The 17570-nt window shown below is 45.5% G+C and overlaps 1 protein-coding gene and 1 pseudogene across 5 annotated transcripts in view; one reads left to right on the top strand and one right to left on the bottom strand.

The window, feature by feature from the left end:
* The first annotated feature begins 493 nt into the window (after positions 1 to 493).
* Positions 494 to 1622, top strand: LOC101122390 (ribonuclease H2 subunit B-like; annotated as a pseudogene).
* Positions 1623 to 4369: 2747 nt separating this feature from the next.
* KIF15 (kinesin family member 15) overlaps positions 4370 to 17570 on the bottom strand; it is a 68766-nt gene continuing 55565 nt past the window's right edge. For 2 of the 5 annotated variants that reach the window (XM_012099496.4, XM_042236556.2), the window contains exons 33-35: positions 15689 to 15854; positions 15276 to 15407; positions 4370 to 15008 (exon numbers count right to left, since the gene is read on the bottom strand). In XM_012099496.4, coding sequence (XP_011954886.1) covers positions 14946 to 15008; positions 15276 to 15407; positions 15689 to 15854 — 361 coding nt within the window. In that variant the 3' untranslated portion in view covers positions 4370 to 14945. Of the gene's footprint in view, positions 15009 to 15275; positions 15408 to 15688; positions 15855 to 17570 lie in introns of those variants that run through there. The other 3 variants (XM_015102297.4, XM_042236555.2, XM_027958082.3) reach the window with 2 other exon arrangements.

The raw sequence follows: 17570 nt of genomic DNA, 5'->3' as shown, positions 1-17570 counted from the left end.
GATGCCCCCTCCCTTTTGACCTCCGAGGAACCTTTCTGTGCATGTATAGTTGGGAAGGTCTCACTGACCTTGAGAATGAGAAATTCGCGGTCTCTTTATCTGGGCAGGGCTCAACTCTTCTCTAAATCCTGCTACTTTGGAGTATCTGTCCACGGGGAACAATTCCAGCTGCTGAGCCTGGGGCCCATCTATCTCTTGCCTCAGAGTCATTGCAAATGTAGGCAAATTAAGGTCATTAGAGTGAGTCCTACTCTGACTAGTATTCTTAGAAGGACATATGTACACCTATGGCTGATTCATGTTGTTTGACAGAAAACAAAATTCTATAAAGCAATTACCCTCCATTACAAAATAAAAAGGAGACAGAGGTGGGAGAAAGCCACGTGGCCACAGAAGCAGAGACTGGAACCATACATCAAAGAACCAAGGGACCTTCTCCTGCCATTTGCCACCGAGGGCTGAGGCCTGTGGCCGCCGGGAGCAGACGAGCGGCATGGCCAGCGGTGCCAACAGCAGGGACGGGGCTCACGCCTGGCAGCACATGTTCCTGCTCCCTGCATCCTCAAAATGACAACATTTTTGAGATGGAAAACAGATTAGCGGCTGCCAGGATTAGGGAATATTTAAAGGATACTTCAAAGAAGATGAAAAGTGGGCTTATGTTTGTAAAACTGGCTAACCCATGTTCAGGGGAAGGAGCCATTTACTTGTTCAATATGTGTCTACTGCAGCTTTTGAAATAAAAGTTTTCAAGGAAAAAAAAAACATTCTTGGTTTATAAATGAATCAGTTCTATCAGGAGGTCTTCTTCACTTTGCCACACCTATGGACCCACTGTTTCTGCTTCTCTACTATCTTATAAAGGCTGATAAAGAGGGGAAGTTTCAGCCCCTGGATCAAGTTGTGATGGATGACATGTTCCCAGATAGCATCTTGTTGCTGAAACTTCCTGAACTTGAGAAGTGACTTCGACATGTGACAGAAGAAAAAGAAATAGATATGAAGAAATACTACAAGTACAGCAAAGAGAAGACCTTAAAATGGCTAGGAAAAAAGGCTAATCAGACTATGGCAGCATTAAAAACCAATAAGGTAAATATCAGTGCCTGGGTACAGTCTACTGCATTCTTCTCTGGTGGCCAGGTTTCCAGGGACAAGGACGAGGATTATGTTTGTTATGCCCATGGTCTGATACCTGATTATATCCCTAAACAATTAAGTGATGACATCTAAATATTTAAAGCTTCCAGAACCTCCAGCTTCAGTGCCGAACCCTCCATCAAAGAAAGCAAAGTTATCAGATTACACTAAGTTTACTAAGTTTACACTAAGTTTACACTAAGTCTACTCCAAAGATTTCAAGACTGTAAAGGAAAATAGCAGAAGGACCGCAGCTCAGAAGGCTCTGGCTAAAGTTGACAAGAGTGGAATGAAAAGTATTGATTCCTTTTTTGGTGCAAAACATGTTAAAAAAAAACTTAGATTTGAACCTTTGAAAGTGAAATTGAGCAAAAATATCTGCCTTCTTCATGTCCCACTTTCATCCTTCCTCCTTGCTACTGTACTTCTGAACCCTTAATTACCACCTTTTGAAAAAAGATAGGATGAGGGCAATTTTCAGATTCACTCAAACATTTCTTTGAATTTTGTGTTTCCTGAATATGGGAAAAGTAATTGTGAAACATCATGGCTTATAGCCTTTGGAATTTATTTGACATCATGAAAAGTAATCAAGTGAGTAGGATTAACCTTTAGCATCACAAATTCCTCAATAAACTGACATGTGACAATGAAAAAAAAAAAAACAACAAAAAACCAAGGGATGCCAAGGGTTGCTGGCAACACCACAAGAGAGGAATGAAACAGATTCTCCTCTGGAGCCCTCAGTCTTGACAACACCCTGACTTTGAACCTCCAGTCTCCAGAACTGTGCAAAAATAAATTTGTTGTTTTAAGCCATCCAGTCGTTGCAGCAGCCCTGGGGAACACATACAGATTGTTGATGAATAAATCAATCTAGAAAAGAAACGGAAAATTTTGGTAGAGCCATAATTGAGGATTTATAATGTGGTTAAAACATCTCAGAAAGCTGAGAACTGTTCTACCTGTTAAAAGTCAAGGCACAGTTATATGATTTTGAAGAGGGCTGTACATCAAACGATGTATTATTGACAGTTTAGATAACCGAGAACTAAACACCATGTGATCCCTTATGAAATCAAAATGGAATATTATTTCAAGGAGTTGTCTTCCTGATGATAGAATATTGCCTTTTATGGTTGAGCAGCCATTTATGTCAATGGGGAAGGTTTGGCTGCCACACAATGCAGAATCAGGGCAAAAGATGTCAAAGAACAAAGATTTGTTTATTATATTTTTCTTGTCTTGCTATAAAATGTGACTTTTATTTCAGGAGGTGATAAGATTCACGTTTCTTTATTGCCAGCCTCACTGCACTACGTTCTCCCACCTCTAGGGCAGTCAGTGTCTGTATGTGACCTTACACTGAATTTTTGTTCGTTTTTCATTTCTGTCTCTTGGGGATTTACTAGTATTATCTGTTGAGAATTCAACCATACATCAGTTTCTATTTATTTATTTGTTATTTTTTCTGCATCAGGATGTAGTTGCAGCACATAAGGTCTTCCTGTGACATACAGGATCTTTCATTTTGGTGCAGGGACTCCAGAGCTCATGGGTTCACTAGTTGTGGCGCACAGGCTTAAGCTGCCCCACAGCATGTGGGATCTTAGTTCTCTGACCCTGGTTTGAACTAACGTCCCCAACATTGGAAGGTGGATTTTTAACCACTGGACCACTAGAGAAGTCCCTGCATTAATTTTCTAAATTTTTTTTTTTCTGCAGCATGACTGAGGTATAATTTACAAACTATAAAATTAACCTATAGTGCAGGTAGTTTCATTTTTAGCAATTTTATGGAGTTGTACAATCAGCTCCAAAAACCTGATTTACAACATTTCCATAATATCCCAAAGTTTCCTTTTGCCCATACAGAAATTCCCACTCCCACCTCCATGCAACCAATTATTTGCTTTCTGTCACTTTTATGGACATTCACATAAATAGAATCATATGTGTTCTTTTGGGTCCCTCTTCTTTCACTTATTATTTTTTTTCCCCCAAGGTTCATGCATATTATAGTATATATATATTTTTAAATTTTACTGTTTATCATGTGTAGAAACTGTTCAACATCATTAGTCTTGAGGAAAATGTAAGTGATACACTACTTCACACCTGAGAAGATGACTACAGTAAAAACCTGACAGTAACAAGTGTGGGTGAAGATGTGGAGAAACTGGAACACCCTACTGGTGGAAACATAAAAAAGCACAGTCGAACGGTACATTTAGAAAACAGGCAGTATCTTTAAAAGTTAAACACACACTCACCAGATGACCCAGCGATTTCACCTCTATATATCTCAAGAGATGTGAAACGTATTTTCACACCAAGACTTACATGGAAGTATTTATAGCAGCATTATTCTTAGTAGCTTCCAACTGCCAACAGTTCAACTTATAACTGAGCGGGACTCTAAAGGGCCTTCCGAGGATAGACCCTTCCTCTGCTTTAGCTCCTCCCTAAGTACCTAGATAATAGGATCTGATGGCATATTTCCTGAGGTGTTTTATAGATGCCAAACCCCCTGCTAAATGGAAGGAATTAATGACCATGAGTGCATAGCCCCCGACCTTCTGGCATCTAAGGATTGATAATGTGATGTGATAGGACCCTGTTACCTCACAATCAGTCAATCAGAGTTCCATTCAGTCAGTCGCTCAGTTGAGTCTGACTCTTTGCAACCCCATGAACCGCAGCACGCCAGTCCTCCCTGTCCATCACCAACTCCTGGAGTTTACCCAAACTCATGTCCATTGAGTCGGTGATGCCATCCAACCATCTCATCCTCTGTCATCCCCTTCTCCTCCTGCCCTCAATCCTTCCCAGCATCAGGGTCTTTTCAAATGAGTCAGCTCTTCACATGAGGTGGCCAAAGTACTGGAGTTTCAGCTTTAGCATCTTTCCTTCCAATGATCACCCAGCACTGATCTCCATTAGGATGGACTGGTTGGATCACCTTGCAGTCCAAGGGACTCTCAAGAGTCTTCTCCAACACCACAGTTCAAAAGCATCAATTCTTCGGTGCTCAGCTTTCTTTATAGTCCAGCTCTCACATCCATACATGACCACTGGAAAAACCATAGCCTTGACTAGATGGACCTTTGTTGGCAAAGTCATGTCTCTGGTTTTTAATATGCTGTCTAGGTTGGTCATAACTTTCCTTCCAAGTGTTATGCCTGAAGTCCGATTTACCAAAACTGAGGGACTAAGACATCCACAGCAATGCAAACACACAAAGGGGTTTATTGCTAGCTCGAGCTAGGGCTCAAGTCTCATCCAGCGCAGTGGAGTCTTGACAAGAGCCCCGAGCTCTGAATCACATCTACTTTTATACAGATGGTTCTTTGTTCCTGTAACAGCATAGCTGATTGGCTAAACCGTACGCACCTGCGGGACTTTTAAACCTGGCATCCCCATCTGGACTGGCGCGGGCTGGGTTTTCCTGATTGGCTCAGGCTGGGGCTACGGGGATTTCTTCTGATTGGTCGAGCTACACTGCCTGCGGGAGTTCCCAGTGCCTCAGCTTTCCTAGAGACTAAAACTCAGACCTTAGCCTGCCCCTTAGAGCCTATCTTGGCTCCAGTTTTGTCTAACATTCCCCCCTGTCCTTTGATCATATAGAGGAATCTTCCTCTTTATTTTGGGACAAGGCCTGATATTGTTGCCTGAGTATGAATAGCTGGACGGTATTGATACACTGTTTTACAAAGGTTACAAGCTTATTTAGGATACATGGGCCAAAGGTGAGTATTAATAATAGCACTATGAGAGGGCCCACCAGGGTGGAAATCAGCGTTGACTGTTGGAACCAGGATTCAAACCATCCCTGCTGGGCCTCTCGCTCTCTTTTTCGTTGGGCTAGCCCCTCCCTCACTCTGGCCATAGATTCTCTTACTACCCCGGTGTGGTCTGCGTAAAAACAACATTCTTCTCCCAGAGCCGCGCAGATTCCCCCTTGTTGTAGGAAAATCAGATCTAACCCCCTTCGATTTTGTAGGACAACCTCGGACAGGGAAGTTAGTGATTTTTCTAGGTGACTAATTGATTCTTCTATCCGTGTAATGTCTTCATCTACAGCTGCCCGCAAGGAAGTGAACCCTTGACCTTGGAGAGACAGGGCAGCTATCCCAGTTCCTGCTCCGGCAATCCCAAGACTGAACATGGTTGCTAATGTGATGGCCGTGATGGGCTCTCTCATAACTCTGCTCCCTCCCAACTGATTTGTTGTCTCCCCAGCCCAATAGTTGTACATAACTTCTTCAGGGTGATATAAGATTTTGGGCATTACAGCCACCAATACACAAAACTCTTTACTCTGATTAAAAACTGATGCATGTAAACACGGAGTCAGCGTGGGTATGTGAACAGACCCACCATCCACCTGCCTCAGGCACAATCCATTTTGTTTTATCTAATCTTGTGAGATTGGCCGTTTGGGCGCACAAGGGAGTTTTTTTAGGTGGAACTTTACCTAAGCAAAGTCCCCTTCCCAAAACTTCTCTCATAGTGAGACCGACCCTACGTTCTCCCCAGTGACATTGAGGTGGATCTGTGCTGTTGGACAGGTTGTAAGAAACATTTAAGCCTATTGCTTCATAAAAGGGAGGGTAGAGAGTATAACAGAGCCAACAGGAGTTAGCTGCATTTGGGTTAGACTGATTTAAGGTTGTAAAGGCTGCCTTAACTAGAGTCCATAATGGGTCTGACGTTTTTGAGTCAGGGATGGGGGTCGAGGAGCCAGGGGCCTCTGTCTCATTGTTCTGGTTCCCCGGTCGGGAGACAAAGGGCGTAGGGCTCAGTGTCATAGCCCTCTGAGTCGGGTATGCCTTAGTTACTTTCTGTGGGCCTGGATTCTCGACCTGATTAGGGCCTACACTTTGGATCCGGATGGGTTCCACTGTCTGGCTAATAACTAAAATCCCTCCAGGGTATGGGCCGGGCCACCTGACGTTGAGCTGGAAACCCCAAGATAACCCGGAAACCCAAGACCTCGCCTGCTTAGCCAACTCCTGATCGAATATTATTTTCACCTGATCAATCTTGTGCCAGGGTGTGTTCCGGGCTCTGTCTTCGATTATGTCTAGGGGATAGGGCAGGGGATAGACAAACAAAAAGTTGACCAAGTCCCGGTTCCCCACCTCCCATTTTGCTGCCCCGTCAGTGGAGGTCACACAGCTCCAAGACTTACAGAAGTAATGTTGTAGGCCCCCGCAAGTTCCCCAATTGTTTTTCACGTGTCCAGGGCATGCCCAGAATCCGTAGTCCCTCAGCCATGTTCCCTCCCAACCACTGTGGATCAGTTTCCCCAGGCTAAAGTACAGATCCGGCCACCAAGTGTTGGGGGGTGAATTCCGGTGGTCGAATTGAGTACCTCCCGAGTCAGTCTGTTCTGAGGTGTCCAGGTGATTTTGGCAGGCTGGTGCGGGTTGTGGCTGGCTGTCCCAGGAACGTAGTAGGCCACTATCAGGAGGATCAAAGCGATTCGTCTGGGACCTGCTGCCGGATGAGCTTCAATTTTAGAGGATTTAAGAGATGTGGTGTCACCTTCCACTCTTCTCGGGCTGCCTCTTGTTCGTCTTGAGTGGCACGGCGTACGTGGTTACAGTGCACCAAGGGCCCAATGCCGTCGACCTTCAAGGCAGTGGGGGTAGTAAGAACAACAACATAAGGCCCCTTCCACCTGGGTTCTAATGTTTTGGACTGATGTCGTTTGACCCAAACCCAGTCCCCCGGACCAATGTTGTGTGAAGGGATTGTCCCCTTCCCTTGGCCTTCATGGATTTCTTTGACCAAAGTCCAGATGTGCACATGCACCTTGCTTAAAGCCAGTATAGCTTGGAACTGCCGCAACGAAGGAGGCGGCTTGATTTTTCCCTCAAAGGTAGGGCATACGGGAGGGGGACCCCCATAAACAATTTCAAAGGGGGTCAGGTTCAACTTGTAGGGTGTATTACGCGCTCGGAAGAGAGCGAAGGGAAGGAGAGTCACCCAGTCCCTGCCAGTCTCTATTGCCAGTTTTGCCAAAGTTTCTTTTAGAGTCCGATTCATTCTTTCTACCTGCCCTGAGCTTTGGGGATTGTATTTGCAATGCAGTTTCCACTTGGTCCCCAGGGCTGAGGCCACTCCCTGAACAATTTGACTCACAAAAGCAGGTCCGTTATCAGAGCCAATAGTTACCGGCAGCCCAAACCTAGGCACTATCTCCTCTAGGAGCTTTTTAGCCACCATTACTGCTGTTTCCCTCTTAGTGGGGTATGCCTCCACCCACCCAGAGAAAGTATCAACCAGGACAGGTAACGGTACCCATACTTGCCTGGCCTTACCTCCGTAAAATCTATCTCCCACTGTTGTCCTGGCCTCTCTCCCCGGTACCTTATACTCGTATGCTGTCCTTTTCCTGATCTCATCATCTGGCACGCCTTGCAGGCACGGACTATGTCTTGTGTTGGGGAAACCGCAGACGCGCTGTCTGTAGAAGTGCTAGAGTCTTTTTCTCCCCTAGATGGGTGGTCTGATATAGGTGCGTGCAAAGGTGTCGACCCAAGTCAGCCGGAAGCAACAGGTTGTCATTTTGGTCCGATACCATCCGTCTCCACTCACAGGACGTTTGGTATTTTCTTGAATCCAATTCAGATCAGAGGAGGAGTACCCGGGAGTCGGGGGCAGGGTTCCCATTCCCGGGGGTGGCAATCCCACAGTCAGTATGTTGGCTTTGCAGTCTCTGACAGCTGCCTCGCAAGCTGCCACATCGGTGGCACCGTTGCCTCGAGCCTTGATATCCTCTCCCTTTTGGTGCCCCAGGACATGTACTATGGACACTGCTAGAGGCCGGCGGACTGCTGCTAGGAGTCTGCGGATCTCAGGTAAGTTTTTAACTTCCTTTCCCTCTGCTGTCAAAACCCCCCGCTCTTTATATATTGGGCCCTGAATATGCACTGTGCCAAATGCATACCGGCTGTCGGTATAAATGGTGACCTTTTTTCCTTCCACCCTTTCCAGTGCCTGTATCAAGGCTATTACTTCTACTTTTTAAGCGGATGTTCCAGGGGGCAGAGCTTCAGCCCAGATAGCCCTTCCTGAGTCATCAACAATTGCTGCCCCTGCCCTTCTCTGTCCGTCTCTCACAAAACTCCTTCCATCTGTAAACCACACTAGTTCACTGTCTTTTAAGGGCACGTCTTTTAGGTCTTTCCGTATGGCTGCCACATCTGCCAATATCTCACCACAATTGTGGAAGGGGCCGTCTTGCTCCGGGGCGGGCAGGAGAGTGGCCGGGTTCAGGAAGCAGGGCGTCTGAAAGTGTATCCGGCGGGTATCCAGCAGCAAGGCCTGGTAATGGGTCAAGCAGGCATTGGAGATCCACTTACCCGGTGGCTGCTTGAGAATCCCTTCAATGGCATGGGGAGTGTAGACCAGGAGCCGCTGTCCATAGGTTAACTTGTCGGCATCATGGACCAGGAGAGCAGTGGCTGCAGTGATTCGGAGGCAGGGTGGCCACCCAGCGGCCACCGGGTCCAGTCTTTTTGAGAGGTAGGCTACGGGTCGCCTCCAAGGCCCCCATTGTTGTGTCAGGACTCCCTTTCCTACTCCCTGTTTTTCATCCACAAACAGTTGAAAAGGCTTAGATGGGTTAGGGAGAGCAAGGGCCAGGGCTTCTAGCAGAGCCTGCCGGAGTTCTTGAAATGCCTGTCTCATTGGCTCTGTCCAAGTCCAGTTTTTACTCTCCCTACTTCCTTCATATAGTGGCCGGGCCTTTTCGGCGAACCCCAGGATCCACAGCCTGCAGTACCCAACAGTCCCAAGAAACTCTCTCACCTGGCGGGGAATTGCTGGCTCGGGGATCTGCAAAATAGTCTCCTTCATGGCCTGTGTTAGCCATCTCCGCCCCTGCTTTATCTTATACCCTAAGTAAGGGACCTCCTGTCTAGCTATTTGGGCTTTTTTCGCACTAGCCCTGTATCCTAATGTCCCCAGTCTGGAGGAGGTCACCTGTTGCCTCTAGGCATGCCCCCTGGGTAGTAGCAGCCAACATAAGGTCATCCTCATACTGCAACAGCACATCGGGGTGATCAGCCCGATACTCACGGAGGGCTTCACCCAAGGCCTCGTTGAACAATGTTGGTGAATTTTTGAATCCCTGTGGGAGGCGAGTCCAGGTTAGCTGTCCTGTGGTTTGGCTGTCCTCGTCAGCCCATTCAAAAGCGAAGATCTCTTGGCTTTTAGGGGCCAGAGGCAAACCGAGAAAAGCATCTTTCAGATCCAGAACTGTGTACCAGACACAGTCCGGCGGCAGGCCACTCAAAAGAGTGTACGGATTGGGGACCATGGGATGAATGTCACTCACCCGCTTGTTGACCTCACGAACATCCTGGACTGGCCTAAAATCCATTCCCCCAGGCTTTCTCACCAGTAGTAGGGGGGTATTCCATGGGGATCAACACCTTCTGAGAATTCCTGCCTTCAGGAGCCGTTGTATGTGTGGCGCGACTCCTCGTCGGGCCTCCTGACTCATGGGGTACTGCTTCACCCGTATAGGGGTGGCATCCGCTTTCAGTTCAACAATAACGGGTCGGGGGGGGTCTCTGTTTCGCTAGTCCTACCCCTGCCGTTTCTGCACAGGCCAAAGGATATTTTTGAATCCAAGGTTGCACGGTAGGGTCCACAGCCGGGGGAGGAGGGGGGGTCCCGGCTGGTACAGTTGGTATTCATTTTCCAGTGCGAGGGACAGGATGTGAACTGGATGTCCGGTCCCATCCGTAACCGATATCCTCCCGTGGGTGAAGTGGATCTGCGCATCGACCTTGGATAACAGATCCTTTCCTAGCAAGGGTACTGGGTACTCCGGTATCACTAGAAAGGAGTGAGACACTTGCTGGGTCCCTAAGTCCACCTGACTAAGTTTAGTAGTCCAGCAATATCGTTTTGTCCCAGTGGCTCCTTGTACCCAGCTAGTCTTTTTGGACATCGGTCCCTCTTTGCGACTGAGGACCAAGTACTGGGCTCCCGTATCTACCATGAAGCTGACCAGTTTCCCCTCCACAGTTACCCAGGACTCGGGGAGGGGTGCCGAGTCTTGACTCCCCTAATCACTATTTTCTCCTGTATATAAAAGGTGGGCTCCCGGGGAGGGTGCCTCTCTCCTGGGCGGTCCCCCTACTCCGTTTCTTTTAGGACACTCATTCTTCCAATGTCCCTGCTCTCTGCAATATGCACATTGGTCCTTTTTCAGCGCCTGCCTGGCTGGTCTCCCTTTATCCTTTACCCTGGTGTCCTTAGTTCCCTGGGGATCGGGCCCGTCTGGTCCCTGCCAAGAGAATCTGAGCCAGTTCTCTCTGATTCTTCCAGTTCTCTTCGGCCCTATATTCCCTTTCTTCCCGTCTGATCCGTTCTTCCCTCTCCTCGGGAGTCTCCCTATTATTAAAAACCCTTTCTGCCGCCCTCACTAGGTCTTGTATTGATTGCTCCCCTAGCCTATTTTCTGCAACTATCTCCTGATGTCTGGGGCTGCCTGAGTCACAAATGCTAGTATAACGGCCGCGCGTGATTCATCGGCCTGTGGGTCCATGGGGGTGTATTGTCTGAAAGTTTCCATTAACCTCTCTAGGAAGGCTGCCGGGCTCTCGGTTCCTGTCTAACCAAATTTACCTTGACCAAATTCATTGGTTTCCTGGCGGCTGCTCGGAGGCCAACCATAAGAGTCTGGCGGTACACTCGGAGACACTCCCTACCTTCAGCGCACTCAAAATCCCAGTGAGGTCGCGTCAGTGGAAATCCCTCATCAATCAAATTAGGCTGCATGGTGGGTCTTCCATCTACCCCTGGAACGTTTTTCTATGCTTCCGACAGAATCTGTTCGCGTTCTTCTGTGGCGAAGAGCACCTGTAACAGCTGCTGACAATCATCCCAAGTGGGGCTATGAGTGAATAGGATAGATTCTAGAAAGTCAATGAGGCCCTGGGGTTTTTCTGAGGACGAAGGGGTCTGAGTTTTCCAATTATACAGATCACTAGTGGAAAAGGGCCAGTATTGGTATATTCGTTCTCCGTCTGGGAGGGCCGGCCCCGCCCGAACGGGGAACACCTGGACTGTTGAGGTGGGGGCCTCTGGGTTACCATCGTCTGCCAAGCCAAGGACCCCCCTGGTCCTTCCTCAAATCCCTTGAGCAGGGCCCCCTTCCTTGTTTGGGGCCAAAGGTTCAGCGTCTCTTTGTGTTCCTCTGGAAGATATCTGCAGTACCTGAGCGAGTAAAGGTGGGTGTACATAGGGAGGTGGGGAGAGATCGGTTTCCTGGTCAATTAGGTTAGGATATAGTGAGGATTCCTGGAGTACTGGCTTTGCCCGGCCACAGCAATCTTTATGCTCTTCCCCTTTAGATGCCTCCACGACAAATACCTGTGGAATTGATGAAGTGGGGGAAGGGGGAATGAAGGGTTTCAGCCAGGCTGGTGGATTTTCCACCAGATCCTGCCAGACTAAGATGTAGGGTGTCTGGTCCGGATGTCCAGAAGGGCTGGGAGCGAGCACCTTTTCCTTAACGGCCTGGATGGTAGGCAGGCTAAAAGTCCCCTCTGGCGGCCATCTGACATTAAGAGAGGGCCATTTAGAAGAGCAAAAAGTTATCAACCTGCTCTTTTTCACCAATAATGATAAGTTTTGTGCCCTAGATTTGAAATCAGAAAAGTGGTTAGTCATGATGGATAACGGAGTAGAAGCTCCCTGACCCATAATCACAGGGTCAATTACAGGAAACAAAAGGAACACACCAAGAGCAGAGACAATGCCGGCACACAAAAAGACGCGACAACCGGAGGACAAACAGACGTCGGCCGAGAACACAACACTAGGTTTCCTTTGGGCCCCCTGAGTTTTCTCGCCTCCTAAAGTTACCTTACTGAAGGGCGTCCACTGCCCACCAGATTCGGGATCGAGGGAGCAGCACTCTCCCTCTCCCCTGCAAAGCCAGCTGCTTTCCAGTGCGTCTGCTGGGCCTCGGCCTTACGCTAGCTAGGGCGACTAACCCGCCCCTGACCAGAACTGACACCGGCGTTCGGATACCTTTCCTCTAAGTGAGGATACCCCTTCTGCCAGGAGGGAGTTATTCTTCCCAGTTAAAGAGATCCCGGACAAGCCCCCAAATGTTATGCCCAAAGTCCGATTTCCCAAAACTGAGAAAATAAGACATCCACAGCAATGTAAACGCACAAAGGCGTTTATTGCTAGCTCGAGCTAGGGCTCAGGTCTCATTCAGCGCAGTGGAGTCTTGACAAGAGCCCTGAGCTCTGAATCATATTTACTTTTATACAGATGGTTCTTTATTCCTGTAACAGCATAGCTGATTGGCTAAACCGTAGGCACCCACGGGACTTTTAAACCTGGCATCCCCATCTGGACTGGCGCCAGTGCGGTATTCCTGATTGGCTCAGGCTGGGGCTACGGGGATTTCTTCTGATTGGTCAAGCTACACTGCCTGTGGGAGTTCCCAGTGCCTCAGCTTTCCTAGAGACTAAAACTCAGACCTTAGCCTGCCCCTTAGAGCCTATCTTGGCTCCAGTTTGGTCCTAACACAAGGAGTAAGCGTCTTTTAATTTCATGGCTGCAGTCACCATCTGCAGTGATTTTGGAGCCTCCAAAAATAAAGTCAGCCACTGTTTCCACTGTTTCCCCATTGATTTGCCATGAAGTGATGGGACCAGATGCCATGATCTTCGTCTTCTGAATGTTGAGCTTTAAGCCAACTTTTTCACTCTCCTCTTTCACTTTCATCAAGAGGCTCCTTAGTTCTTCTTCACTTTCTGCCATAAGGTTGGTGTCATCTGCATATCTGAGGTTATTGATATTTCTCCTGGCAATCTTGATTCCAGCTTGTGCTTCCTCCAGCCCAGCGTTTCTCATGATGTACTCTGCATAGAAGTTAAATAAGCAGGGTGACAATATACAGCCTTGACGTACTCCTTTTCCTATTTGGAACCAGTCTGTTGTTCCATGTCCAGTTCTAACTGTTGCTTCCTGAGCTGCATACAGGTTTCTCAAGAGGCAGGTCAGGAGGTCTGGTATTCCCATCTCTTTCAGAATGTTCCAGTTTATTGTGATCCAAACAAAGGCTTTGGCATAGTTCATAAACCAGAAGTCGGTGTTTTTCTGGAACTCTCTTGCTTTTTCGATGATCCAGTGGATGTTGGCAATTTGATCTCTGGTTCCTCTGCCTTTTCTAAAGCCAATCAGAAAATGGGGCACAAACTGACCACAAACCCTGGGACACCTCTCCCTCACCTTACCTTTAAAAATGCTTTGCTGAAATCTGTAGGGGAGTTGGTGCCCTGCAATGAACGCTACACCTTTCTTCACCACAACCTGGTGTCAGTGGATTGGCTTTATTGCATACGGAGATGTGGGTGAGCTAACCCAAGTTTGGTCTGGTAACAAAATGTCTGCTGAGAGGTAAGTAAATAAAATGTGGCTTGTCTACAAAACGGAACATTCAGTTCAGTTCAGTCCAGTCCCTCAGTCATGTCTGACTCTTTGCGACCCCATGAATCACAGCATGCCAGGCCTCCCTGTCCATCACCAACTCCCGGAGTTTACTCAAACTCATGTCCATCGAGTCGGTTACTCCCAATAAATAAAAAGTGCTGATACACAGAAGTTCTTTAAGGGTGTTACAGAGTCCAAGCTTGTTCTGCTCGCTGCATGACAGACTAAGTAACCAAGAGATGATGTGTTGAGGCAAGGAATATGATTATTTGGAAAGCCAGCAGACTGAGATGATGGTAGACTAATGTCTCAAAGCAACCATCTTATCAGGGTCTGGATGCCAGGTTTTTTTTATAGAACAGAGAGTGGGGGAGGTGAAGAAGTAAAGTTAAAAGGCCATTATTCTGGCAAATATCTCCTGGAATGGCCAGCCCTGGATGTGTTAATTCCTTCCTTTCTGTAGTCATCCACAGGTAGACAAGATCCTGAACAAAGGCATTTTGGTTTAACATTCAGGCCAGAGGGACAGGGTTCTCTGAGGCAAGCTATTATGTATGGACAATATCCTTTCAGTGAACAAAACTAACAGGAAGCAAAGGTTAAAGTGAAAGAAACAGATCCAACATGGAGTCAATTCTTTCCTGTAATAAGGGCAGGGTTTCTGTTGGCTTTGATCACTGATGACCAGTGCCTGGCATATAGTAGCTGCTCAGTAAGTATATATACTCAATAAGTATATGATGAATGAACACTATAAATTACATTATTAAAATGTATATTTTAAAAGTATTTTATTATATTTTTAAAAAGGCCATATTTACAGTAACAAAAAAGGCTCCTGAGAACACTTCAAGGAATATAAAAATAATCTATATTAACAAGTTTGCTATCCATACACACTGCGAGTCACTAACTTCACTGGAAGTTTTGAAACCCCTGTATATTGTTAGAGTTTCTGATGCAAGATTCAAAGGAGATTATGGCAGTATAGAAGGAAAAAATTAAATCTGGCCAACATCCCTGTTTCCCTGTAAAGCCTCAGTTACAGGCTTTTATTTTAAAAAGGAAAAGGTTTTCCAATATTTATAGGTGACTTAAAAGGTTTGAAATGGCAGCCTCTAACTGCAGACTGCCAGTTGCCACAGGTATTTACAAATGCAGTGTTCAGAAACTTGAGGGTCAGCCACCCCTCCCCCCCGCCGCCCCCACATACACCATTAATAGTCATGGCTCTTAATTCAGTTCTACTAAGTAGGCATGGGTAGCTCTTACTTTTATAAAAGGGGAAAAAAAAGTCTCCCAACAAGGAAGGCAGTTGATCTGGATCTTTATGGCTCATTCTTTTTCCTTTCTTTTAAAAATAAATTTTCAGCACGTAACTTTTCTGACTCCTGGTAATTTTTAAGGAAAAGAAAAGAAAAAAAATTTAGGCTCTAATTCTTACAGTAAGAAGTATTCTCAGCATTCATTAAGTTTAAATTTCCACTGATAAACTACTTAACAGTAAACAAGAATCTCATGGGTATGATAACCAAATTACGCTTGGACTAGCAATGGCCAATTTTTTTCCAAGCAGTTAAGTGATTCAATAATTAAACTTTAATTAAATAATCATTTAAAAATCAGAATGAGCTTATTTAGAACAATCAGGTGTTTACCTCAGTAAGCCTGACATTTTCCTTCTTCAACCGCACTACGTACTGTATCTTCTGATGGAGGTTTTGGTGACCCACCAACTTTCCATTCTCCTCGGCCAGACACTCCACCTGTTTCCTTAACATTTCCATCTCCTGTAGGGAAATCAATCCGGGGAAGGTAAAAATGAGCTGCTTTGAATTTTTCATTTAAAATAACAGTACTAAAAAAAAAAATAAAAAAAAAAATAAAATAAAATAACATTACTGCATGCCTTCCAGGAGAAGAGGGAGGGAGAGACAGAGCCCAGGCTCCCAGCTTTCATGACCACACATCTCTACATGCTCTGAGCAACTCTCAACTACAGGGTGCCCAATCGCAGCCAGCATCCTTATGCTGATCGGCTCTGTTCATAAAAACCAACACAGAAATGCACCTGGCATGTTCTCTCTTTTTCTTCATACAGCTCTTCCAACTTTGATCTCAGTTGTTGCTTTTCTTGGAATGCTTTAGACTCCAACATTCTGACTCGTTTGACTTCCTCAGTCATCGTCACGTATTCAGTCTCTTTGTTCTGAAGGGTGCTCTGGAGCTGCTCCAGGCTGTAATGGGAACTATCGAGTTATAATATTCCAAAGGGACACAAGTGTAAGACAGTACTCAAATCAGACATTTGTCACCCAAGCCCAGGAGTTTGATTTGAAAGTATCACTAATATTCAGTCTTCCCCTTCTGACAGAACAGGAAGATAGTAATATAAGCTTTTTTTTTAATGCTTGCTTACCCCAAACTTACATTTTGCAAAGTTCCATAATCCATTTTTTTATACAACAAAAAGTTAGAATGCAGATTTTTAGATGTAGCCCTTGGAGGAAACTGTTATTTAAGTATTATTAGAGTCTGCAAGATTTATTCAGTGCCCCTTAGAGTAATCATTTCTGATTTCAAAAACTGGTTCTCAGACGATGGGAGAGTAGTCATTTCTTAAAGGATATGCCCTTTATGCAACTATCACTTGCAAATAAACATTAAAAAGAAGTGTTACCCATGGACAGACCTAGAAATTGTCATACTGAGTAAAATAAGCCAGACAGAGAAAGACCAATAACCTATGATACTGCTTATATGTGGAATCTAAAAAATAAAAATAAAAATTTATACAAATGAACTTACTTATAAAACAGAAACAGACTGATAGACTTGAAGAATGAACTTATGGTTACCAGGGGGAAAGGGTGGCAAGAGAGAAATAGACGGGGAGTGTGGGATGGACATGTACACACCACTGTATTTAAAATAGGTAACCAAGAAGGGCCTACAGTATAGCATAGGAACTCTGCTCAATGTTGTGTAATAATCTAAATGGGAAATGAATTGGAAAAAGAACAGAAACATGTATAACTGAATCACTTTACTATACACTTGAAACTAACATAACATTGTTAATCAACTATACTCCAATATAAAGAAAAAAGTTGAAGAAAAACTGTTCAAAACAACTAAGTGTTCAAAAGGGAAAGAAAAAAGGATTACCTAAAAATTATACAGAATTTCACAAAACTAACTTAATCCTATAACCTTCCCAAAGAAACAAATACTTTTTATTTGTTTTACAATGCATATGGAATACAACACTGATAATTTAAATGACGTAATACACAGAATATATCATTTAAAGCCAACAATTCCTAGGGCAGTGTTTTCAGACTACATTCCGTGGAAACTCAGGAGGACAGTGTGGGGCTGGCACTGATGCTTTCCTAATTCACCTGGAGCTGTTCTGCATTTGTCTTATGAATTTTGCTTTTGTTTGATGAAAATGCTTTGTGGCATGACAGACACTACAGTTCCCTACCCATTTAATTTTTATAAAAACTCAGTTTGGGAGAAGAAAGGCAGAGGACAAGCACACCCAGTTCCCGAAAACTAGTAAATAACTGGTCTGAGCTGAGCGTGGTTATCTCTACGCCACTGCCAGATACTGGTTTTCTCAATTTGCCCTGCAGGCATACTAATTTTGGCTAAGGAGACAAAATCTTGAGCTCTCCTGTGAGTATTTTCCCCCTGGTAAAGTCCTTTCGAACCCACCACACTGTAAACTGTGATCCTCCTGTGTATGTTGTTTGGAGCCATCTTGCAGCCAAGAGGTCACAAGCAAGGGTACCAAACACAGAAGAACGGAAAGAATCAATGATGGCATCACTGAAGTCAGTGCAACTCCAGAAACACTGCCTACACCACTGTTGGCTTGGTATTCAGTTCTTTGTTGCTTTTTAAAAACATCTCAACAAAAGAGACCATAGCAAAAATCAACAAAG

This window comes from Ovis aries, chromosome 19 (assembly GCF_016772045.2).
Source record: "Ovis aries strain OAR_USU_Benz2616 breed Rambouillet chromosome 19, ARS-UI_Ramb_v3.0, whole genome shotgun sequence".
NCBI lineage: Eukaryota > Metazoa > Chordata > Mammalia > Artiodactyla > Bovidae > Ovis > Ovis aries.
The sequence above is the reverse complement of the archived record's forward strand: the minus strand, read 5'-3'. Positions and strand labels throughout refer to the sequence as shown.